Raw genomic sequence first — 23,801 nt, 5'->3', positions numbered from 1 at the left:
TGTGGCCATCTCAGCTTATTGGCTTCCAAAGGGTAGAGACCCCACTGGGGGAATCCCTCCTGATTGGCATCCAGCTCTGGGGCCAGGTGGTCATGGACCTGGTTCCAAAAATGAGTTCGGGAGATGTGGGTTTCAGAAACAACACAGAGATCTTTAAAAATAACACATCTCTATTTTATTAAAAACGTACATTTTGGAGACTTAAGGGGGAAAGGAGCGTTTCTCAAAGTTCTAGGGCTACTTAGCAATACCCAGGATGTTTGTTTAAAAACACCAGCTGGAAACCTGCATTTGAAACAAGTTCCCATGTGATTTTTAGTCACCCTGAAGTTTGAGAATCACTGACTAAGGGAGGGAGTGGGGACTGAGATTGTCTTGATCCTTCTGGCTTTTTAGGGCTCCAGGAAAGGACTCATTTGACTTTTTACAGACAAGCTTGGCTGACTCATCTGGGGCTTCCTGGTGTTCCTTTCCTTTAGCTGTCAAGACACTGAAAGAGTTAAGTCAATCATGGATTGGAGAGCAGCTGAGACAATGCCCACCCAGCCCACCCAAGAGCTTCCCTAGTCACCTCTGGGAGGCAGTCCAGAGCTGTGCCCAGACTTGATCCGGACACGGAACCGCTTAACATAACATTTCTGCCCCATCCCACGGGCTCTGCTTCTCTTCTTGTGATCTGCCTTTTGTCTCACATCACAGAATACTTCCTCTTCCCGCCCCTCACTCTTCCCTGCTCCTTCCTCTCCATCCGTGTTCCTTCCTCTCCACTCCCATCTACTCTCCTTCCCAGAAACCAAGTTATAAGCCCTCTCCTCTGTCTGCAGCAGGTTGGAGGTCTGTGCTCGCTGCATCTCGACCACACATGTGAAACACTGTGTACTTTAGCTGTGCAGGAATAGGCCCTGAGCAATGGAGGGCAGGGTGCGTAGTCAGGGTTAAGATTCTTCTCCAACTGCAGGCTGTATTTGGTATGTGCAGGCACACAGCTATCTTACCTGTCAGACGGAGAGCCCAGGGGAGATGTTTATAAGACAAAACAGAGAAAGCTCTTGGAGAAGGGGGTCTGCTGATTTTTGAGGGACACGACCTTTCTAGTTCCCAAACCATAGAGGGAAGATGAATAGCCTTTCCTCACATTCTGAGAGGACATCCCAGGGGCTGTAGATAAAGCCAAGCTGTCCATTTCAGGCAGGAGCATGGGGCAGGTGGTGTGCAATTGGTCCTAGTTATGAAACTAGATGGTGCTGTGACCTGGGTCAGGGGAGCTGATAGAATTGCAAAGAAGTGAGTGACCTGAGACCACACAGCTACTGGATGTGAGTATTCTTGGTGAGCCAGGGACAGGCAACCAAAGAGAAAAAAGCACACTCTAGGAGTGGAAGCAGAATGTGTCTATGCAAGGAGCCCTCACAAAGAAAGTAGCATGCCTACCCCACCCCCACCTCAGGCAGCAGTAGCTTGAGCAGCAGAGAACTTTCATTAGAGTAGCAGATCCCATACCACAATTAACGAGGTCCCAAGACAACACCAGGAGCCCCCTCACTGAACCATCCAGGACCAGACTGACATGCAGGTAGGTGGTGCCAACCTGGGATGCAGATCAAGAAGAAAGAAGAAGCAGGGCCTTGCCTCTATACCTGATAGTAGGATACATTGAATAAACTTGCATGGAGTTTTAAAAGGGGGAAGAAAATTGTATTCACTTAAATTCCCCTGGAAAGGAGAAGCTGTCTTTGCTGGGAACAATATTTTGATAAGTGCTTAAGCCTGAAGCTGAGATCCCAGTGGAGGCCTGCGTGTGGGTGGAACAGCTCTGCATGAGATAGGAAGGAGTCTTTGAGTTTTGCATGTTATGCCAGAGAGAGGGGAAGAAAGGAGGCTGTTTGGTGCTGTTCACTGTGATTCCCTTTCCCCAACAGCCCCCACTAAATCTTCAAAAAGTTACCATCAAGAAATGCTCAGGGCCTAAGTGGAGTACGTATTCTTGATATTTATGTATACGTATTTATGCATGTGGGAGAACATAGGGGTTGGGGCCTCAGATTAAAGCAGGTGCCAGGCAAAGCCCAGGCCCTGGCAGGGAGGCAGAGGAGGAGCTTGAGGAGAAGAGACTGTTGGGGGGGTGGGGCTCGGGCAAGTTTAGCCAAATCTTAGCGGGGCAGGGCCCCGTTGACCCCTGGGTTCCCGAGTTCTGCCATAGTATTGTTTTGGTGACTCTCAATTAGTTGCTTTATCCAACTCAACTAACAACATACACATATGCAGGTACACAGACACACACCTACCTCTCAGCAATTCTCCAGGAACTGGAAACCAGGTATCTATGTACTAGCTGGGACCCTCAGGCCCACTTCAGAGCAGAAGCAGAGCCAAGGACATTACCTTGTCACCCTGTCTTCCCTAAATCCCTGTCTGGAGGACAGAGCAGCAGCAGCATCTTACAGCCTTGCTTCTGGTTAGATCTAGACTGGCAGGCATTAGTGCCCTCTATCTGTCAAAGATCTGTAATTGGGGCAGAGCCTGCGCTGCAGAGATAGCTGGGATTGATTCTAAAAATCTCAAAAGGCTCCTTCAAAGACACTTGAGTCTTCAACGGTGACGTCTCCAAGTCCGGAGGGGCAAAGGAGAATTGAACCTTCCTAATTAGAAAAGCCTCTTGTTGGCCCACTGAGTCCTGCCTCTTCCCCTTAGCTGCTCTTCCCGGGAACAATTCTCGAAGGCAGGAAGGAAATGAGAATGCCAAAGCCAGGGCCAGGCCCGAGTCTCAAGCTCATCATGAGATTCTTGGCTTCCTTCATCATTCCATTCCCGCACCTGGCTCTCCATGAGAACAACCCCCAGGCCTTGGGCAGAATTTACCTCCTGAGCCAACTCATGTGCAGCTCAGGCAACAGTGGGAAGTGAACACCTGCACAGCAATCTTCTGACACACTACGCAAAGTCCTCTGAGAGGACTGGAATGGTGGCATGGGGACCCAAGCGGGTGGCTGATGCAGGTCAGCATCTCCCTGGCTGAGGTGCTACAATAAGTGAGGTTGTTATGAATGTTTGAAAAGAGATCTCTTGGGCAGCTGGACAGTGATAGTATGTATACTGGCCTCTGCCCTCAGTGGGAAGGTCTCCCCGAATCCAGATTAACCATCCAGGCTTGCTCCTTACCCCTTGAGGGACCTTAAGCTTTTTTGGAAGGATGAATGCACATCCAAGGCCAACAGCCGGGGAATATCTGGGTACCCTCCTAGCTGGTCCCAGAGCAGGCTGGGGGGAGTCTTCTTTTCTATCGGGTGACTGGAGGAGGCCACATCAGTCTTCCAGACGGCCTCCATCTGGTTCTCCTGATGGCTGGGGCATGGAGATTGAAAGTGTAGAAAGAGACAAAGCGTTAGGTACACAGAGGGAGGGAGACTGAGAAGTAACCAGCTCTCCAAGGCCATAAGGCCCAAGACCTCAGATCTTTTTTTCTTTCCCTCTTGAAGAGTTGTCACCACCATCCTGTCATCTATCTTCCTCTTATCTCTAAGCCTCACCGCCCTGGAGCTCCTCTGGCTGAGGAGCTGCTGGAAGGGTGTTGGGATAGCCTCTCTTCTTCTAGGCACATGCTCCTGGGCTGCCCTGCACAGGGCCATACTTGGTGAGGTTGGGGGTCTTCTTGACCGCCCAGAGGTTCATGGTATCTCTTTCTGAGCCTGGAGGTCACATGGTGGGAAGGATCAGGCTTGTTTATAGGGGCAGACCAATAACAGGTGCTAGACCAACAATGCGCAGGGCAGAAATGGTTGTAAGCTCTCAGCTGTGGGTCCTCAGAGTCTTTCAGTTGCAGTTTGACACCTGCTTGGCTGGGCTGGCTTCTGAAGCCCACGTCATCTCACACATACATACACACACCCTCATCTGGGCCAATGGCCAGAGCTGAGCAGGGCGGCTGAGAAGACAGACCTCTTGCAACTCGTGAGGTGAGCTTTGCCTGTCTGTGCTTTCACCAAGCTGCCAATCTCCCCAGTCTGAACACCCCAGCCTGTTCCGTCTCTCCCACCCATCCAGTGGGTCGCCCACCAGCTTCCTTGCACCTACCGGGCCATGCGCAGGGGCACATATTCCCAGTGCTTGGATGGGAAGTGCTCTGGGGACTGCTTGCAGGAGGGATTACAGGAGTGCGTGTGCTGGAGATAGGACGGGGGTGGTTTGCTTTTCCTTGACTTTGGGTTGGTGACCACAGGAGTGTGCAGATGAACATTCCACTCCAGCTGGAGCTAGAGGAACCAGCAGAGAGGCATCAGGGAGACAGGAATTTATCCCCCCTCTAGAGCATGTCCTGACTCAGGGCTGAGAAGAGAAGGTAAGCCCCAGGGAATCCCTCCCATCAGAGACTCCTGGGGTCCCCAAGTCAAATTTCCTAAAAATTCCTTGAATTATTACTTGCTACATTAGTTCCTGTTTTCTCCTTTGTTTTAGAGAAGCTGGACAATGAGCAAAACAGTAAGGAAAAAACAAAAGGAAGCCAAAGCAGCTGGAACTCGAGAGGGCACTCAGCGTTCATGACATGAGGCCAGGTTGTGCCTAGAATGATCTGGGCATCTTTTTATCTAGCTGCTGCCCTGGCTCTGTGTAAGGGGCTGCGGGAACCCTCCTAGTTACCAGAGAACTTCATATAGTCCCTTTCCCTCTCAATCTCAAAACGAACTTAGCAAGTCAAGATACCTACGGGAGATGACCAGAACTAAGAGAAAGTGATAGGAAACGGAGTTTGGGGGATGGCCTCAAGGCCAAGGCTCCTCCAACTGCCCAACGTCAGCACCTACACCGCGTGCCTCAGTGCACAGCTTCCCCCAGACTTGGGGTGGGGTGGGTTGCCCTCCTGGCCCAATCCTAGGGGGATTCCCTGGGGAGTCTTAGCCAATGCTGTGATTTTCCAATCCCCACCCTCCCCCACCCCCCGAACTGCCAGCTAGCCCCCTTCTGTGGACCATGTCGGTATTTGCTGCTTCTCTGACCCCTGTTAGCAGGGGAACCTGAAGCTGACCCTCAGAGAATAAAAACAGGTCAAACCCATGGATCAGGCCTCAGAGTGACTTTATACTGTCAATGGCAACACCAAAACCTAGAAAGCATTGAGCAGAGCTGTCAAAATTGAGATGGAAAATGAATTCTAACCTAGACTTCTGTATCCGGGCAAACTGTTGGTTCAGAGTGAGGGTAGGAAGTAAAGACATTTTCAGACCACCTGGGTCTCAGTGACTTTATCTGTCAGGAACCTGGGACCAGAAGTGTCCGGAGGAGACCTGGCATCTGGAAAGCAAGGGAGCCACCCCCAGAGAGAAGCAAAGTGAGAACCCAGTGTGTGGGTGAAAAGGACAGCTGTGACCAAGCAGGGAAAGCAACCAGAACCCACAGGGGCAGGACAGAGGGACCCATGCAGGAGGGAGATCTTGAGCATGAAGCTGGGACTGCAGGGTCCAGCTGCCTCCCCTCTCCAGAAGAGTCTTTCTTGTACAGCTTTTTTTGAGGGTCTCTCTCTCCCTCTCTCTCTCCCCATACATGGAAATTGGAAAGCTGCCCTTCCTCACACTCAGGCACCTCCAGCCTTGCCTCCTCCTGGCTCAGAGGCTTTCACCTGGCCTCTCGGTTCCCTTCTGCTGCCCCCTTTACACCCCACAGCCTAACAGGCTCACTTCCTGGCCCCCTCCCTGCTGGTCACACTGACCCCTGACAGGAGAGGCCCACCTTGGGGAACATGGTCACCATGCTGCTCAGGCACTCTCGGTGCTTCTCCTCCACTTCCTTCTGCTTGTCTGTCCAGGCCTGCAGCCAGAAGTTCTGCAGATTGTCGATGTTTTCGAGGAAGACATAGAGGTTCTGGGCCTTGTAGGTAGTCCCTGTTTCTCGGATGACTTGTATGTGGTTGATCACTTCCTGTCTGGGAAATGAAGGAAGTGATTTCATGGGTGAAAGGGCCTCCTGCTCCCTAAATCCATTAGCCAGGTAGGACCCTATGTTTGTAATGCCCGATAGCAAGGAGAGAAACTGAGGTTGGTGAGAGCTGAGGAAAGTAGGAGGTAGAGAAGTGCAAGGTGGTGGCTGATGAGGAGCCTTGGGGCCTGGCTGGAAACAGGAAGAGAGGGTAAGGCAAGCAGGGGAGTGCATTAGGTGCCTTATGGATGGGGTGATAGGAAGAAGTAAGGAAGGGGGCTCAGAGGTAAAGGCCACTGCGGGAAGAGCAGAGTGTGTATGTAAGCGCCCGACCTCCCACACCTTCAGGGTTGCCCAAGGCCCCAGGGTCAGACGCTCCTTGCCAGTCCCTTCCCTCAGGAGACCTTGTCCTCATCCGGGTATCTTCTCCATCCCCATTTGCCCTATACTTCTCCCCTCCATTTGGGTTTTGGCTCTGCCCGCACCAGTGGGTGCACATGCCAGGAGTACCTACCGGAGGTGCTGGAAGCGCCTGTAGAGGATGTACCTATGGCACAGGCACTGCAGCCGGAGCATGCTCAGCTCCATGGTGGTGGTGGTGAGCTCCAGCGCCTTGCTGCGCAGGTAGTGGGGCAGCCCCAGCTCAGCCTCCTCACTCAGGAGCTGCAGGTTCTTCCTCTGGGCTTCCACGTCCATGCGGTATACTTTCCCCTTAAGAGTTACTGGGGATACGTGCAAAGGAGGCCGGGACACCTTTTGGATGGATGTCCCTGAGACAGGGAAGGAGGCTAATTTCTTGGGTTTGGTAGGAACCTGGCAGGCCCGTGGTTTCTGGGCAGACTTGGCGGAACTCAGGTTCCTCTGGTTTCTGGGGGCCGGCTGCTGGGCCCTGGGGGACAAGTGTGGCCTCCCGCCTGGGTGAGCAGACTGGGCCCGGCTTGGGGGAGGCGCCAGGGATGCCTTCTCCAAGTCCCTCCAGTGCCTGGTGGTCATGAAGAGCACCCTGTCCACGTGCTCCCCTGGCTGCCCCGTCTCTCTCCGTGGGCCCCCTTGCTCTTTCTCCTGCTGGCCCAACCTCTGCTGCTGCTCTCTCAGTGCCTCTTCCACCTCCCACTGATGCAGCTTCTCCTGGTGCTCCTGCTCCAGCAGGGCCCATTTCTTCTGCCGCTGTAGCCACATCTCCTGCTCCTCCAGCCACTGCTGCCTCTGCCTCTCCCAGCTGAGTTCCTCTTCCCTGCGCTCCACCTTGCTCTCCAAGCCCACCTTCTCAGAGCTCTCTGGGGACAGCTGCATCCTTGAATGAGACTTCATTTGGAGGCCTTCCTTCTCCTGGGATGCTTTCTGGAAGTCTGTCTGGTCTTTGACTTGGTGGCCTGGGCTCTCTGCCACGGGTCTTTCCCATTTCTTAGGAAACCTGTGATCCACGGAGGATGGCAACATGGACTGGAGATGCTCAGTGTCCTTGCTGCTGTACACATCTGCAATCCTAGACTGCATGGTCATGATGGAAAGTAGCTGAGACGCTGAAGGCCTAGGATCACTGTCCCAGGCTGTGGCCATGGAACCTGGGGGCAGGGACAAAAACAACTCCTCCTTCTTGGATTCCTGTTGGGTCTCCTCCGTGATGCTTTCTTTCTTTGGGAGGGTCTCTTTCTCAGGGGGCCCCCGGGAGTCAACCAAGATTGCAGCCACTTCTTCTGCCTGGTTTCTAGCAGACTGTGCCTTCTTCAGCTGGAACTCTAAGGAGTGCTTGATCAGGAGAAGGTCATGGTATTTCCCCCCTAGAATCTCTACCTGCTTTAGTAGGGCATCCCTCTTGGTCTGGAGAACTTGGAGGGAATTCTGGAAATAGAGCCGCTGGCTGCTCAGTTCCTGGGTCATCTCTATTTTCAGGTTCCTATATTTGGTCTCTAGGTTACTGTGTTCCTTGTGCTGGAGGGTCAAGGCCTTGTTGAGGTTCTCCACCACGGCAGACATGTACCTGATGGCTCTGACCTCCCCCTGGTTGAACATGGTGGAGTCCAGGAGCTCCTGCAGCATGGACTTCACCTCAGAGACCTTCATGCAGGTAGTGTGCTTGTCCTGGAGCATCTGCTCTGGGCTCAGTGGCTGAGGGTAGGATGTAGATTTGGGGGGGCTTTGTTCCCACCAGTTCTGCCAGAAGGTGTGTTTGGATACTAGGAGAGAACAGAGGCAGCAAACTCCCATGGGTGCCAAGGATTATACTGATACTTCACACCCTGCGTGGCCAAATTCCCCATTCAACCCTCTTAGGCCTTTGGCAAGAATAAGGAGCTGAGGCAATACGTGAGGCTGGGGGAGATGCTGTCAGGAGAGGTCTCTGCCAGGCTCAGAGCTTGCCCAGAGCTTACCTGCCAGGGTCTTCAGCTCCGAAGCACCCACAGGGCCCATCGGGCCTGAAACCATTCAAGTCAGTTCAATTCAACTCAATGGACTTCTGATCCTATATATTTCCCTAAAGTAAAGTAACTTTTCTAAATCATGCTACTTCCCAGCCTCAGTATCCATGTTTGGCTCTTTTTGGCCAACTACTCAAACTCTGGAAGCCTATCTGGCACTTAGATTCCAGACCACCTGAGAAGCTGTTTCCCTTGCCTGTTACCAGAGAGTTTATCACAGGGTTCTGCAACTGTTCCTGTGTTGGTTTTTTTTTAATGACTATTTTTTTTTTCCAAATGGGGGGTCATGAACTCCTTTGATACTTTATTTTTTTTTTTAATTTATTTATGATAGTCATACAGAGAGAGAGAGAGAGAGAGGCAGAGACAGAGGCAGAAGGAGAAGCAGGCTCCATGCACCGGGAGCCCGACGTGGGATTCGATCCCGGGTCTCCAGGATCGTGCCCTGGGCCAAAGGCAGGCGCCAAACCGCTGTGCCACCCAGGGATCCCTCCTTTGATACTTTAATGAAAGCAGGGGACCTTCTCCCCAGGAAAATGCACATAAACACAGACTGTGTACTCTGTTCAAACCTTTTATAAACCTCAGCTATTCAGGGCTGGGTCATGATCATAGGGGTACCCCCTCGATCTACCATATGTAGGGCTGCTAGTGTGATTATTTTGGAGCATCCATTCATTTGCCCATTCAACAAACATCACTGACAGAAAAAAACCACTGGCTAACTTTGGATGAGAGGCTAAAGGGTATATGGAAATTAAATGGCATTGAAGTCAAGCTAGGATTTAGCTCATGTTGTCAGACCATATGGCCTAGCGGTTCAGAGCTTGAATTCTGGAATCAGATAACTTGGGTTTGAATCCCATCCTTACAACTTGCTTTAGGCAAGTTTCCATCTTGGTGCCTCTGTTTCTGAAAAATGGGGATAACCACAGCATCTACTCAGAGGACTTCACTAGATCATGCATGTCTAGTGGCAAGCACAGTACCAGGTACCCAGTAAGTGCTCAATAACTGATCCCTAGGAAGGAACGAATAAGACACAGCCTTTGCCTGTCAGGAGTTTACAATCTAGTAGGGAAATGAGTATACAAATAACTATATTTCAAGACATAATGTGGTAAGGATTGTAGGAGAGACTGTCTCCTCCCTCCCCCAACTATCCATCTTGCTTGATAAGGAACCTGGCCATGAGAATCAATGGCAAAATACTAATGTGACCTACTGTTTATTAAGTCCTGAGCACGTTTTAAGCTTGGTGCCAGATGCCTCATACCCAGTGGAACCCTGCAAATGGGCAGTGGGCTCCTCGTTTTGTATATGAAGAGAGTGAGGTTCAGAAAGATGAAATAACTTGCTCAAAGTCACTAAGCCAGAAATTGGCACACAGGATTCAAAATCAAATCTGTCAGACGGTGAAGCTTATGCTCTGGCGTAAGATTAAAAGCCAGACAACCTCTAAGTGTGGGGTCTGGTTTTGCCATAGCTTCTTATTTTTTTGTGGTCCTTTCTCTTCTCTGAGCTTTCGTGTTCTCATCTACAAAATGTAGGAGTTCATAATCTCAGGTCCCTACCAGTGCTGATAGGAGTAAAATTTCAAGGTTGAGACATACTGTTGACTGACCATTTCTGGAGCAGCCACAATTGAGAAGGTTCTGGAAGGGCCTCTGGCTGAGTCTTGGAAAGGAAAGTCTTTGGGTTCTAGCTACAAACTCCATCCAGCCTTCCTGGCCTTCTACCCTTGATTCCCAGGACTTCCATGAGGCTACAGCTCCAGGAAGCACCAGCAAGGATCTGTCTCCACATTATTCCTTCCTCCAGCCCAGAGGGACAGCATAGAACTACTCAGTGCTCAGGCCCGGGTTCAACATCCCAGCCTCTCACTACTGCCTCTCCATCTCATATAAGGCTTTGGTATGGAGGAGAGTCAGAAAGACCCCCATAGACCCCAGTATGTGATTGTGACTTCTTCCTCTGAGATGGCATCCACCCACCCAGCCCTCCTCCCAGGTGCTCTTGGAACCTACTTTGTGTCCTTTTCTTTTGTCCTTCAATGAGAGTAGAGCAAAGGGAAATGAGAGACTCGATGCCTCCTTTGGTGGCAATGAGGGAGAGAGGTAACACCTTTTCCATCACATTGATCCATTCATCCAGAGCTTCCTCTTCCTCCTTACCCTTCCTGTTCCTGAGCTCATAGGTCAGACTGTCACCTGGAGAAGGAGTGGGAGGTATAGGCTGAGTGCAATCTGTCCTCTAGGGAGACCCAAGGAGTTGGGCTTTGAGGTTGGACTGGATTCACCTCTGACTAGCTGTGTGATGTTAGGGAAGTTACTTATTTCTCCGAGTCTCAGCATATGTGCCTGTAAGAGGGTGGGTAGGCATTTAAATGAGATAATACATGTGAAATGATTAACATGAGGCCTGATGTGAAGAAAATATGCAATAGACATTAAACAGTATTGTTGTTTAGCTATAAGGCCAAGGATGTGTCTGCCTTGCTATTGCTCTATCCCCATTGCCTAATTCAGTATCTGTACAATTGAATTAACTGGAGTGAACAACCCTGCTTAGTTTATGGGGGCAGCTGAAGGACCACAGAACTGAGAACTCCTTGGGGGCAGGGCAGTATGAAGGAAGTGGGGCACATTCCTTTATACCATCTTATTCCAACAGCAGCATCTGCCCAACTTCAGAGCAGAGTAAGGTCTCATGAAGGTATAACTCTGATCTTAATGGGGATCGCACCTGGCTCCAAGGCTGAAGTATGGTTGGTCCACACTCAAGTGGCTACACCAATTGTTTACAGCTGGCTTCAATGCTGTTGCCCCAGTGCCCACGCAGTAAGGGTCATTAAGTACTTTGAATATCACCTGTGGGTTCCTCTATGCCATACTTGGAGTATTCCACCAAAAAAACCTATTAGAACTAATAAATTCAGTAAAGTTGCAGGATACAAAATCAACATACAAAAATAAGCTGCATTTCAGGGCACCTGGGTGACTCAGTCAGTTAAGCATTTGACTCTTGATTTCAATTCAGGTCATTATCTCAGTGTATTGGGATTGAGCCCCACATCAGGCTGCACACTGGGTGTGGAGCCTGCTTGGGATTCCCTCTCTCTGACCCTTTCCCCCATTGCATGCATGTGTGCACACTCTCTCTCTCAAAAATAAAGAAAAATAAAGTTCTCTTTACAAATCAGTTGCATTTCTATATACTAATGATAAACCCTCTGAAAAAGAAAGAAAATAATCCCACTTACAACAGCATCAAAAACAATAATATACTTAGAAATAAATTTAACCAGGGAGGTGAAGGATCTCTACACTGGAAACTGTAAGCCGTTGTTGGAAGAAATTGAAGAAGACACATATAAATGGAAAGATACTCCATGTTCATGAATTGGAAGACAATGCTATTTAAAATGTCCATATTGCCACCTCAGAGCCATCTATAGATTCAATGAAATCTCTATCAAAATCCCAATGGTGGGATCCCTGGGTGGCGCAGCAGTTTAGCGCCTGCCTTTGGCCCAGGGCGTGATCCTGGAGACCCGGGATCGAATCCCACATCGGGCTCCCGGTGCATGGAGCCTGCTTCTCCCTCTGCCTGTGTCTCTGTCTCTCTCTCTCTCTGTGACTATCATAAATAAATAAATAAAAATTAAAAAAAAAAAAACAAAACAAAAAAACAAAATCCCAATGGTATTTTTCACAGAAACAGAAAAAACAATCCTAAAATTCATATAGAACCACAAAAGGCCCCAAATAGCCAGAGCACTCTTGAGAAAAAGAACAAAGCTGAAGGCATCATACTACCTGATTTTCAAACCATATTACGAAGTTATAGTAATCAAAACAATATGGGATTGGCATAAAAATAGATATAAAGACAAATGGAATAGAATCAAGGACCCAGAAATAAACCCATGCATTTATGGGCAACTAATATTTGACAAGTGAGCTAAGAATACAAAGTGGGTAAAGGATGGCTCTTCAATGAGTGATGTTGGTAAACCTGTACATTCATATGCAAAGGAATGAAATTGAACTCCCATCTTATACCATTCACAAAAAATTAACTTGAAATGGATTAAAGACCTAAAACCCTAAAACTCCTAGAAGAACATAGGGAAAAAGCTTCTTGGGACACCTGGGTGGCTCAGTGATTGAGCATCTGCCTTTGGCTCTGGTCATGGTTCTGGAGTTCTGGGATCAAGTCCTGCATTGGGCTCCTTGCAGGGAGCCTGCTTCTCCCTCTGCCTGTGTCTCTGCCCCTCTCTCTCTGTCTCTCATGAATAGATAAATAAAATCTTAAAAAAAAAAAAAAAGGATGCACTTTTATTTTTAATTTTCTCATTTGTAATATCAAGGATATAGAGCCAGATTATATCTATTATTCCATTCAACCCTATGATTAAACACATACATGAAAGAAATAAAGGATCTGAATAGACTTTTTTTGAATAGACATTTTTCTAAAAAAGACATACAAATGGCCAACAGGTACATGAAAAGGTGTTCAACATCACTCATCATCAGGGAAGCACAAATTAAAACCACAGTGAGATATTTTCTTATACCTGATAGAATGGCTATTTTGAAAAAAGACGAGATAACAAGTGTTGGTCAGGACGTGGAGAAAAGGGGACCCTTGTGCACTGCTGGTGGGAATATAAATTGGTACAACCATTTTGGAAAACAGTATGGAGATTTTTCTAAAAATTAAAAATACAATCACTATATGAGCCCACAATCCCACTTCTGGGTATATATCCAAAGGGAATGGAGTCACTACCTCCAAGAGATATCTGTATGCCAATGTTCACTGAAGCATTGTTCACAAGAGATGAGACATACAACCAAGCTAAGTGTCAGTAGATGGATGAATGGTTAAAGAAAATGTGGTATATACAATGAAATATTTAATTTTTTTTAAAAAATTTATTTATTCATGACAGACACACAAAGAGAGAGAGAGAGAGAGAGAGGCAGAGACACAGGCAGAGACACAGGCAGAGGGAGCAGCAGGCTCCATGCAGGGAGCCCGACGTGGGACTCGATCCTGGGTCTTCAAGATCACACCCTGGGCTGTAGGCGGCGCTAAACCACTGCACCACTGGGGCTGCCCTAAAATACTTATTTTTTTTAGTTTATTTACTTATCTCTACTCCCAAGTGGAGCTTGAACTCATGATGCCGAGGTCAAGAGTCACATGCTCTTCCAAATGAGCCAGCTAGGTGTCCCCTCTATACAATGAAATATTATTCAGTCAAAACAAAGAAGGAAGTCCTGTCATTTGTCATAACATGGGTGGACCCTGAGGGTATTATGCCAAGTGAAATAAACCAGACAGAGAAAGACAAATACCATATGATCTCACTTACATGTGGAATCTAAAAAATTGAACTCACAGAAACAGACATTAGAATGTTGGTTATCAGGGGCTGGGGGGTGGGAAATGGTGAGATGTTGGCCAAAGGGTACAAAATTTCAGTTATAAAATAAAAACGTTCTGGGGATCTAATGTACGGTGTGGTGACTAAACTAACAATGCAGTGCTATATACTTGTGATATGCTAAGAGAGTAGATCTTAAATGTTCTCGCCGGAAAAAAATGGGGGTAACTTGTGAGATGATGGATGTGTCAACTAACCTTATTGTGACAAGCATTGCACAACATATACGTCTATTGAATCACTGTATTGTACACTCTAAACTTCCACAATGCTATTTGTCAATTACATCTTAAGAAATCTGGAAAAAAATAAATAGCTAGCATGAGTTTGACTTTAGTTTCAACTCTGCTAAAAAAATGAGATGTCACAATGGATCTGTGACTTAGGCTTCATCACACATGCAGCTAATGTTCATAAGCTACTGTTTTGGACAATTATATGTTTGTCCCTCTGGGGAGTAGATGTGATTGCTGTGACAAGATTGGGGGAATGTCTCAGTGGAGAGGCACTGCAGTGTGTCTTTTGCTCCCTCTACACCTGCTGCCCCACATTCCCCTCCCAGGGAGAGCTGATCTGGGGTGGGGCAAGGAGGAGATGGGAGTAAGTGTGGGACCAGTGTCCAGGAGGGGAGATGCCCACTCTCAGACACCCAGTGTCCAAACTCACCCCAGTCCCCCAGCCAGCGGAGAATTTCATACAAGTGCTTCTCTTTGGTCTTAGCATCTTTGGAGAAGGAGGCAATTTTCTCCAGCAAGATGAATCTGTTCTTGCCCTTTTGCTCTATCTGGTCAGATTTTGCCTTTTCTCTTAAATCATATCCTAATTCTTCCTGGAAGCGGTTGATGACACAGTTGACGTTGTCCAAGATGTCTGAGAGCTGGGAAGAAATATCCTATATGGGAAGCATCAGATTGTAGTGTTTAGAGGTGTGAACTCTGGAGCTAGAATACCATGTCCTGGCAGTGTGATCTCAGAGAAATCAGTTCACCTCTTGGGGCCTCAGTGTTCTGACTTGTAAATTGGGCATCATGATGGTTAGCTCTTCTTAATGTCACTTTGATGATTAAAACAGGTCAGGAAGGGAGAGGATACTAAAAATTCAGAGCATACATTTCTTCAGAATTTCAAAATTTTCTAGGGACTTCTGGACATCTCTCCTCCCAAGGATCCAGAGACAACAGACTGGAAAAATGAGGGCCTAAGAAACCCTTAGGATCAGAGGCTCCCATTAAAAAAAAAAAAAAAAAAAAAAAGGACTAAAGGTTAATGTGCAGGGTGATTTCAGCCTTTAGCCATTTCCCTGTAAATTTCTAGGGCTTAGCTTGAAGGAGTCTTGACAGGCTGCCAAGAATAGACCTGAATCAGGAACTCTGGGCTCCTTCTCTTGCTCTGCTAAGACCTACCACTGTGTGTCTCAGGGGCACCCTGGGGCTTCCTTATTGTGCTGTTCCCTTCCTGTGCCCTGCCTCATGGGGGTGGTTTGATTCCAGCTCACCCTACAGAGGCCAATCTAGGAGATGGGGATTTTGGATTAATCTGTCTGCAAACCCAGCTTGCTGAGGATCCTGAGGACCCCTGAAGGGCCAGAGTTGGAATCTTGCCCCAATCTGGGATTAGTTCCCAGTCTCCATTTCAGATCCCAATAGAAGGGTGACTTTTTCATTTCAGGTGTTACCTCCTGAGCTCGTGTTAGTTGGGCAGCCTCAATCCTTGAGATGATGGCTTTCACCGATGCAGGGGTCATCAACTGTGGGGGCCTGTCTTTCTCCATTTTTGGATCACCCTGTCAGTTGCAAAGATGTCCCTGTGTCTCTGGTACCCTGGCCTGGACATGTGATGCTGGCTGCTTTGCAGTTAAGGGCCCCAGGGCAGTAACTGAGTACCCTCTGCCTGTAACTGCCAGACATCAGGTTCCAACTGACCTTTTCTCCAGTGACATCATCAGTTTGATTAGAAGAATGGCTCCTTCTAATCTCCTTCAACTATCTGCTTGGTTATCTAGCTTATTATCCATTACCTAATATATATTAAGTTGACCTATTGCTTTTTTTTTAAATCATTAAATATTCTGCTACCAAACTAAATATTATTGGCTAAAAATAGGAAAAAGCAACTAGGCTTTTTTCTTTGTCCAAAGAGAAGTTTTTAAAAAATTAGAGCCCATTAATAACTGATGGTGATATGTTTGCATTTGCACCAGGGGTCAAGGCTCTGTCAGCACTTGGTATCAGATGCCCTGCAAGATGGCTTTTAAAAACAAATGTCTAGGGAATCCCTGAGTGGCTCAGCGGTTTAGCACCTGCCTCCCGCCCAGGGCGTGATCCTGGAATCCCGGGATCGAGTCCCACATTGGGCTCCCGGCCTGGAGCCTGCTTCTCCTTCTGCCTGTGTCTCTGCCTCTCTCTCTCTCTATCATGAATAAATAAATTTAAAAAATCTTTAAAAAAATGTCTAGGGATACCTGGGTGGCTCAGTTGATTAAGCATCTACCTTCGGCTCAGGTTATGATCCCAGGTTATGAGCAGGCTTCCTGCTCAGTGGGAGGCCTGCTTCTATCTCTCCCTCTATCTCTGCTTGCCGCTCTCCCTGCTTGGCGCTCTCTCTCTCTCTCTCTCTCCCTCTGTCAAATAAATAAATAAAATATTTAATAATAAATAATAAAGTTAAAAACAAATGTCTAAAATGGATGTTGTTGTATGCCCAGGACCTAGAACCAAACTTGGCACTCTGCAGGCACTTAACAAAATGCTTATTGAATGAATGCATCTGTAAGAACAAAAACGTTTACTTGCAAATTGTTCTTCCATGCTACTTAAAAGTATTCCCATTTAACAAATAAAGAATTAAATATTTTAAGTTCAGTTCTTAGCAGGGTCATGGCCACTTAATAACTTGTCACCCGACACCCACTTTTCATTCATATATTCAAAGTTAGTTCTTTTATTGCCTCTTTCACCCAATGAACACCTACTGGTAACATGCCAAGCCTGGGCCTACGTGCTAGAAATAAACAAATGAGTGAGATCTAGTTCTCTCTTTGAAGCACTCATACCCTAGTTTAGATATACCTCTCTATCTATACATTTGGCACTGGACAGTTCTTTAATCCCTTAAGATTTCAGAGCACGTTGTAGTTTATAAATAACTCATTCATCCTTAAAAACATGTATGAGCTAGCTAAGGCTCAGAGGAGTTATGAGATTTACCTAATGTTATAGAGCCAGGAAGTAGAGTCCGGACTTCACCCTGGTTTCCCAATTCCCATTCTGGGGTCCTTTCCTTTTTCCCACTTCTTCCTCCCTTTCTTCTTTCTTTTGAACCTGATCATATTGATAATTAGATTACATATAAATGACCTAAGAAAGCTAATTAAAAGATAGAGATTGTAAGGTTCAATAAAGAAAAACCCAAGACACACTTTAAATAAAAAGACACAATAGATTAAAAGTAAAAGGATGGAAAGGGATAAACCATTACAATACTAATGAAAAAGAAAGATGGGGTGACTATATTAACATCAGACTTCAGAATAAGAAATATTAGCAAAGATAAAAAGGGAGGCACATTCCATAATAATAAGTGCCAATTAATAAAAAAGATATAATCCATTGCCCCTGGGTGGCTCAGTCGGTTAAGCATATGCCTTCCACTCATGATTTCAGGGTCCTGGGATTAAGCCCCATGTCAGGCTGCCTTTTCAGCAGGAAGCCTGCTTTTTCCCTCTCTCTCTCCCTGCCCTGTGCTTGTACTCTCTCTCTCTCAAATAAATAATAAATAAACAAAATCTTAAAAAATAAATGATATAATCCTTTATGTGCATGCACCTAATAACAGAGCTTCAAAATTTATGAAGCAAAAAAGCTTATAGAAGTGAAAGGAGAAATGGACAAATCCACAACCATAGTTAGAGATTTCAATACTTCTTTTGTAGGAATTGGTAGACGTAAAAAAATATGTAAGGGCTTAGAGGTTTTGAAAAACACTATCAACCAACTTGATTCCATTGACATTTATAGAACACCTCATCCAACAACAACAGCAGGGCACATGTTATTTCCAAATGCATATGGAATAATAATTTGAGCCTTAAAATAAATATCAATAAATTTACAAAGATTAGAATCATATAATGGGACACCTGGGTGGCTCAGTCAGTTAAGCGACCAACTTTTGATTTCGCCTGAGATCATGAAGTCATGTTCTCACAATCTCAGGACCATGGGATAGAGCCTGGATTGGTGCTCCTTGCTCAGGAGGGAATCTGCTTCTTTCCCTCTGCTCCACCACCTGAGCACGTGGTCTCTCTCTCTCAAATAAATAAATCCTCAAAAAAAAAAAAAAGTTTTCTGACCATAATGGAATTAAACTATAAATCAATAATTGAGAAATACCTAGAAAATTCCCAAATATTTGTAAATTAAACAACTTCTATATAATCCATAAATCAAAAAAGAAAGCCCAAGGAAAATTATGAAATATTGTGAACTAAGTGGAAATGAAAACATGACAAACTCTTGATTTCAGCTCAGGTCATGATCTCAGGGTCATGAGACTGGCTCTGCGATTGGTGTGTTTAAGATTCTCTCCCTCTTTCAGTGCCCCTCCCCACACCTTCTCTAAAAAGAAAAAAAAAAAAAAAAAAAAGAGCCACACTTACATGATCACTAGCCTAGGAAAAATGTTTGTAAAACTTTTTTTAAAAGCAGCCAACCTCCTTTTTCAAGCAAAGCCTTTTGTAGAATGAACCTAGTATCTAAAACAGATAAAATAGCTTAGTAGAATGCATTAATATTATAAGTTCAATTTCATATCTCACAAAATCATTCAATGTCAACAAGGCTGTTTTGATAAACTGCAAAATTTGATGATATGTAGGACATTTGAGTGTATACCCGACATGGGGCTCAAAATCATGACTCTGAGATCAAGAGTTGCATGTTACACTGAGCCACAGCTAGGTGCTCCTTGAGTCTATATATTTTTAAACTACTGTTTTAAAAACAGATAAAATATATTTAAAGCTTCTGGGTAAAAATGGTAGATTGAACACATGTATCTAATTTTGCTCTACTAAAAATATACTAAAACTATAGCAAAAGGATTTTTTTTTAAGCCATAAATCCACAAGGACAGGAAAATAGGAGAGGAGACAGGAGCAAAATACTTTAGGAAATTGGAAAGCATATGGATGAGTGGTTATTGACTTAGACTAGAGAAGGATGGGTCCTAAGGCCGCAATGGGGCAACCAGATGGCAAATAGAATTGGTTGCGCCAGATGGCTGACCAGTCCAGAAGGAAGACCTAAAGATGTTAACATCAGAGGCTCCCTACAGTGTAGCTCTTGGCCGACAAGCCCTACCCGTATACTTGAGCTCATAGAACACAGATGTTTCCAGTTGGCTTTTTAGTAACCCATCTTTTAATGTAAGCAAACAACCAAGGATTATAAGACCTTCAAGAAAAGAATCTAACATGAGAGAGACCAAAACAATAGAAAAAGAAATTTAGAGCAAACAGATTACAGAGAAAGAAGAAACAAAGGTACCAATAATAGCTTCGGAGATAAGATAAACCATTTCAACACTGAAAAAAAAAAAAGATGCTATAGAAAGGAATACTTGGAAAATAACAGTAAAGTGAGTCCAATAAAAATCCTTACTATAGGGATCCCTGAGTGGCGCAGCGGTTTGACGCCTGCCTTTGGCCCAGGGCGCGATCCTGGAGACCCGGGATCGAATCCCACGTCGGGCTCCCAGTGCATGGAGCCTGCTTCTCCCTCTGCCTCTCTCTCTCTCTCTCTCTCTGTGACTATCATAAAGAAATAAAAAAAGTTAAAAAAAAAAAATCCTTACTATATTGAAAAACTCAAAAAAAAAAAAAAAAAAAAGAAAAACTCAGTAGAAGAACGGGAAGAGAAGATTGAGGAACTCTCCCAGGAAACAAGGTAATAACGATGGAAAGTAGGAGAGAAAAATAAGAAATTGGTATGAGCAGTCCATCAGATCCATCATCTGGATTATAGGAGTCTCCAAAAAGAAAGAACAGAGAGAATGGAAAGGAAGAAATCACCAATGGGATGATTCAAGATTATTTCCCAGAAGTGAAGGGCCCTGAGTGCCCAGCACAACAAACAGCCCTCTCACCAAGACATATTACAGCCATCTGAGAAGACAAGAAGAGGTTCAGAGTTGGGGAATAAGTCACTTACAAAGGATAAGAAGTTAAAAGACTTCAGACTTCTCAAGACAGTGAAAGCTAGAAGGTAATGTCACAATGCCTTCATAATTCTGAAGAAATTAAATACCCAACCAATCAATCAAGTGTCAGGGTAGAATAATGACAATGTCAAACATGTAAAGTTTCAAAACAATTTACCTCTCCCTTTTTCATGAAACTTCTGGAAGATGGTCTCCAAAAAGAGGGAATAAATTAAACAACAAAAAAAGAAAGACACAGAACCTGGCAAATAAAAGATCCAACAAAAGAGAAATAAAAAACAATGCCAGGAAGATGAGGGGAAATGCCAAGTTGCCAGATGTTCGGAGCAGGTCAGAAGGCTCCAGAAGAGATCTCTTCAAGAAGATGAAGTTGAGGGGATCCCTGGGTGGCTCAGTGGTTTAGCACCTGCCTTTGGCCCAGGGCGTGATCCTGGAATCCCGGGATCGAGTCCCACATCGGGCTCCCTGCATGGAGCCTGCTTCTCCCTCTGCCTGCATCTCTGCCTCTCTCCCTGTGTGTCTCTCATGAATAAATAAACAAAATCTTTTTTTTTTTTTTTTAATTTTTATTTATTTATGATAGTCACAGAGAGAGAGAGAGAGAGGCGCAGAGACACAGGCAGAGGGAGAAGCAGGCTCCATGCACCGGGAGCCCGACGTGGGATTCGATCCCGGGTCTCCAGGATCGCGCCCTGGGCCAAAGGCAGGCGCCAAACCGCTGCGCCACCCAGGGATCCCAATAAACAAAATCTTAATAAAAAAAAAAAAAACCAGATGAAGTTGATAGAATATCTGCCGTGTCTAGATATTCTGAGGAGATTCAGGCAAATAGGGGAAGATTTTGAGGTAGATTTTGTGATACATTCATAGAAAGCTAAACAAATGAAAAAGCAACGTAAGTATTAATTCTAGGAAAAAAAATCAAAAGTGCAGGAGAGGAAGAGTAATCAAAGTTTTCTACATGGCTCAACTCTGAGTAGCACATGTAGTCAGTATTATAAAAGCTGAAAAATGAGGTGACAAAAATCATTGCATTAATTTGGGCGGATGGGGATGAGGTATCAGTGGGCAGGGTAGGAGACCTGAAGGGAAAAGAGTTAAATTAAATTCTCCAACCTAGGGGCCCCTGGGTGGCTTAGTGGTTGAAGGTCTGCTTTTGGCTCAGGTCCTGGGGTCCTGGGATCGAGTCCTTCGTCGGGCTCCCCGCAGAAAGCCTGCTTCTCCCTCTGCGTCTCTCATGAATAAAAAAATAATAAAATCTTAAAAACAAAAACCAAAAAACAATAAAACCTCTCCAACCTATCCCTCTTATTTATGGGAGCTGGGGCAAGACTACAAATGGGAAACTTACTCAAATATTTTAATGTTACAAATTAAGCTAACAAACTTAAATAAAATACCTTCTAAACTCTTTTTTAAAAAAAGATTTTAGGGATCCCTGGGTGGCGCAGCGGTTTGGCGCCTGCCTTTGGCCCAGGGCGCGATCCTGGAGACCTGGGATCGAATCCCACATCAGGCTCCCAGTGCATGGAGCCTGCTTCTCCCTCTGCCTGTGTCTCTGCCTCTCTCTCTCTCTCTCTCTCTCTGTGACTATCATAAATAAAAAAAAAAAATAAAAAAAATAAAAAAAAATAAAAAAAGATTTTATTTAGTTATTCATGAGAGACACACACACACACACACACACACAGAGCAGCAGAGACCTAGACAGAGGGAGAAGCAGGCTCCATGCAGGGAGCCGGACGCGGGACTCGATTCCGGGTCCCCGGGGTCGTGCCCTGGGCTGAAGGCAGTGTTAAACCGCTGGGCCACCTGGCCTGCCCTGTATATATTTTTTTTATTGGAGTTCGATTTGCCAACAAGTAGCAGAACACCCAGTGCTCACTTCTCTTGTTTTTATTTTTTTATTTTTATTTATTTATGACAGTCACAGAGAGAGAGAGAGAGAGAGAGGCTCCATGCAGGGAGCCCGATGTGGGACTCGATCCCAAGTCTCCAGGATCACGCCCTGGGCCCAAGGCGGAGCTAAACGCTGAGTCACACAGGCTGCCCACCTTCTAAACTCTTAACTTCATAAGGACCTGTAGAGCCTGGTTCTAAATTAGAATTTTGGAATTTCTGGAATCCTCAGAGTCTACACTAGAAGATAGGAGCCCCCAGTCCCTGGCTCTTGCCTCACCCCCTTCTCCTCTGCACTTGCCTCTGTCCTACATTGAGAGAGCCTCTCACAGGGTCCTGCGGAGACCCCAGCTTGGGCTCTTGCCTCTAGCTTCTTGCTCCAAATAACTGCCCCTTGATTATCCCTCAGGCTTAGCGATGCCCATATCATCACCAAGGTCCTTCTGGAGAAGATCCTAGGAGATCCAAGGATCTTTGAGAGATCCAAGGAGGTAGGCTGGGCAGGGAGATCCAGGGTCCCAAGTATTTAGGATATGGTCTAGAAGGGAGTAGGTGGGCTTTGGATAGGCATGTCTCCTTGGATTCCTCACCCTGTGGGGAGGGATGCAACTGAAGCAGGGCCAGAGCAATGAAGGTAAACGCCAAAAGAAACAGCTTAACAGAGCTGAAAATGCCTGCCTCCAGGGAGGGAGATGATGGAGGCAGGGCGCTGCTATTTTTACGAACAAACCATATAGCATTATTTGCCTCTTTAAAATAGGTGCCTACGTATGCTAAGAAATCTCATTAAAAAAAATTAAAATGTGACTGGTAAAGGTTTATGGCACCTCTGACCACTTCCGCTATGCGCAGAGGCCTCAATAATCAAGTTTGAAAACCACAGGACTAGCCCTTCATTTGAGGCTTTCTAGGTTTTGTGAAGAAACCCACAATGAAGTTTCTCTCTACCAAAGGCCCCCAGAATGAATCCCTCTTCCTTCCTGCCCATTTGTCCCCTTTCATCGAGGAGTTCTGCTTCCTGTGGGTCGTTTCCCTGTTTCTCCCGGGAGATCCTGAGCCCCTCGCAAGCAGGGCCCCCCCCTGCACAGCTCCGAACCTCCAGCCCCTTGCATTGCACCAAGAGCAGAGTATACAGCTCAGCTGCTGACGAATAAAGGAAAAAGGAAACAGCTTTATCCAGGCTTTGGAGAGAAGATGCTCCATCCCCTTCTGCACCCGTCTCGGGAGCCCCGTCAGTCACCAGCCCTGAAACCTTCCGCATATTCATCAATAGTTTTGGGTTGCAATTCCCTGATCTGAGCAACACAGCATTTAGCTCACATCTTTATTATTTATTTATTTTTATTATTTTTTTAGCTCACATCTTTAACGCCCATTGATGATTGCCACGCTTTCACCGCTCGGCGGGAGCCCCAGCTTAGAAGAAGTAACTCCAGGCTCACCTGAGCAGCACGTGCGCCCCCCGAGGGCAGGGATTTCAGGGGATCTGCTTTTTTTTCACCTGCCATTTGCCCCGTGCGCTGGAACAGTTCGTGGCACGTACCAGATGCTCAACAAATACCTGTTTAATGAATGAATTTAAAAGTGCAAAAAAAAAAAAAAACAAAAACAAAACTATGCAACGGATTAAAAAAACCTCTTAGCGAGGTGCAAAGATACCCCTACGTTCCGAACGACACGTCGGTCCAGCCCCCGGTGCCGGGAGCGAGCGGCGGGCCCGGGTCCGGCGGCGGCCGGCGGGCAGGGCGGGAAGCGGGGCAGCCGCCGGCGCGCGCTCCAGCGCCTCGGGCCGCGCGTCCGGAGCCCGCGGCGCCCCGCCCCCCGTGGGCGGGCCCCGGACCTGGCGGCGCGGGGGCGGGGCCTGGCTCTCCGCGCCGGGGGCGGGGCCGGGCCGGGCG

General features: G+C 46.4%; 1 protein-coding gene and 1 long non-coding RNA gene across 7 annotated transcripts; one reads left to right on the top strand and one right to left on the bottom strand.

Moving 5' to 3' along the window:
- Nucleotides 1–152: 152 nt before the first annotated feature.
- FAM186B (family with sequence similarity 186 member B) lies at nucleotides 153–15,708 on the bottom strand. 6 transcript variants are annotated; one of them, XM_025477536.3, is made up of 9 exons: nucleotides 15,461–15,707; nucleotides 14,452–14,677; nucleotides 10,355–10,537; nucleotides 6,422–8,084; nucleotides 5,722–5,914; nucleotides 4,072–4,250; nucleotides 3,160–3,342; nucleotides 1,501–1,588; nucleotides 352–490 (listed from the first exon to the last, which is right to left on the bottom strand). In XM_025477536.3, exons 1-8 carry the CDS (start codon nucleotides 15,554–15,556, stop codon nucleotides 1,540–1,542), a joined length of 2,772 nt encoding a protein of 923 aa, XP_025333321.1. In that variant the 5' UTR covers nucleotides 15,557–15,707; the 3' UTR covers nucleotides 352–490; nucleotides 1,501–1,539. The 6 variants fall into 6 exon arrangements, with proteins under 6 accessions (XP_025333320.1, XP_025333322.1, XP_025333323.1 ...); XM_025477535.3 differs by lacking the exon at nucleotides 1,501–1,588 and having other exon boundaries at nucleotides 153–490; nucleotides 15,461–15,706; XM_025477537.3 differs by lacking the exons at nucleotides 1,501–1,588; nucleotides 10,355–10,537 and having other exon boundaries at nucleotides 153–490.
- A 6,420-nt stretch (nucleotides 15,709–22,128) lies between these two features.
- LOC118352522 (uncharacterized) lies at nucleotides 22,129–23,516 on the top strand. Its single transcript, XR_004809737.2, has 2 exons — nucleotides 22,129–22,394; nucleotides 23,260–23,516. It is a non-coding gene; the product is annotated as an uncharacterized LOC118352522 (long non-coding RNA).
- Nucleotides 23,517–23,801: the final 285 nt, after the last annotated feature.

Source organism: Canis lupus, chromosome 27 (genome assembly GCF_003254725.2).
Source record: "Canis lupus dingo isolate Sandy chromosome 27, ASM325472v2, whole genome shotgun sequence".
Taxonomy (NCBI): domain Eukaryota; kingdom Metazoa; phylum Chordata; class Mammalia; order Carnivora; family Canidae; genus Canis; species Canis lupus.
The sequence above is the reverse complement of the archived record's forward strand: the minus strand, read 5'-3'. Positions and strand labels throughout refer to the sequence as shown.

What these genes read in the sequence shown, in the direction of transcription:
- FAM186B (XM_025477535.3), bottom strand. Translation starts at nt 15,556, where the DNA reads ATGGAGAAAGACAGGCCCCCACAGTTGATGACCCCTGCATCGGTGAAA. An exon ending in AACTAACACGAGCTCAGGAG is followed by an intron (nt 14,678 to 15,460) that starts GTAACACCTGAA and finishes CTTCCCATATAG; the next exon opens with GATATTTCTTCCCAGCTCTC. An exon ending in GTGCCCCTGCGCATGGCCCG is followed by an intron (nt 3,343 to 4,071) that starts GTAGGTGCAAGG and finishes TCCATGCCCCAG; the next exon opens with CCATCAGGAGAACCAGATGG.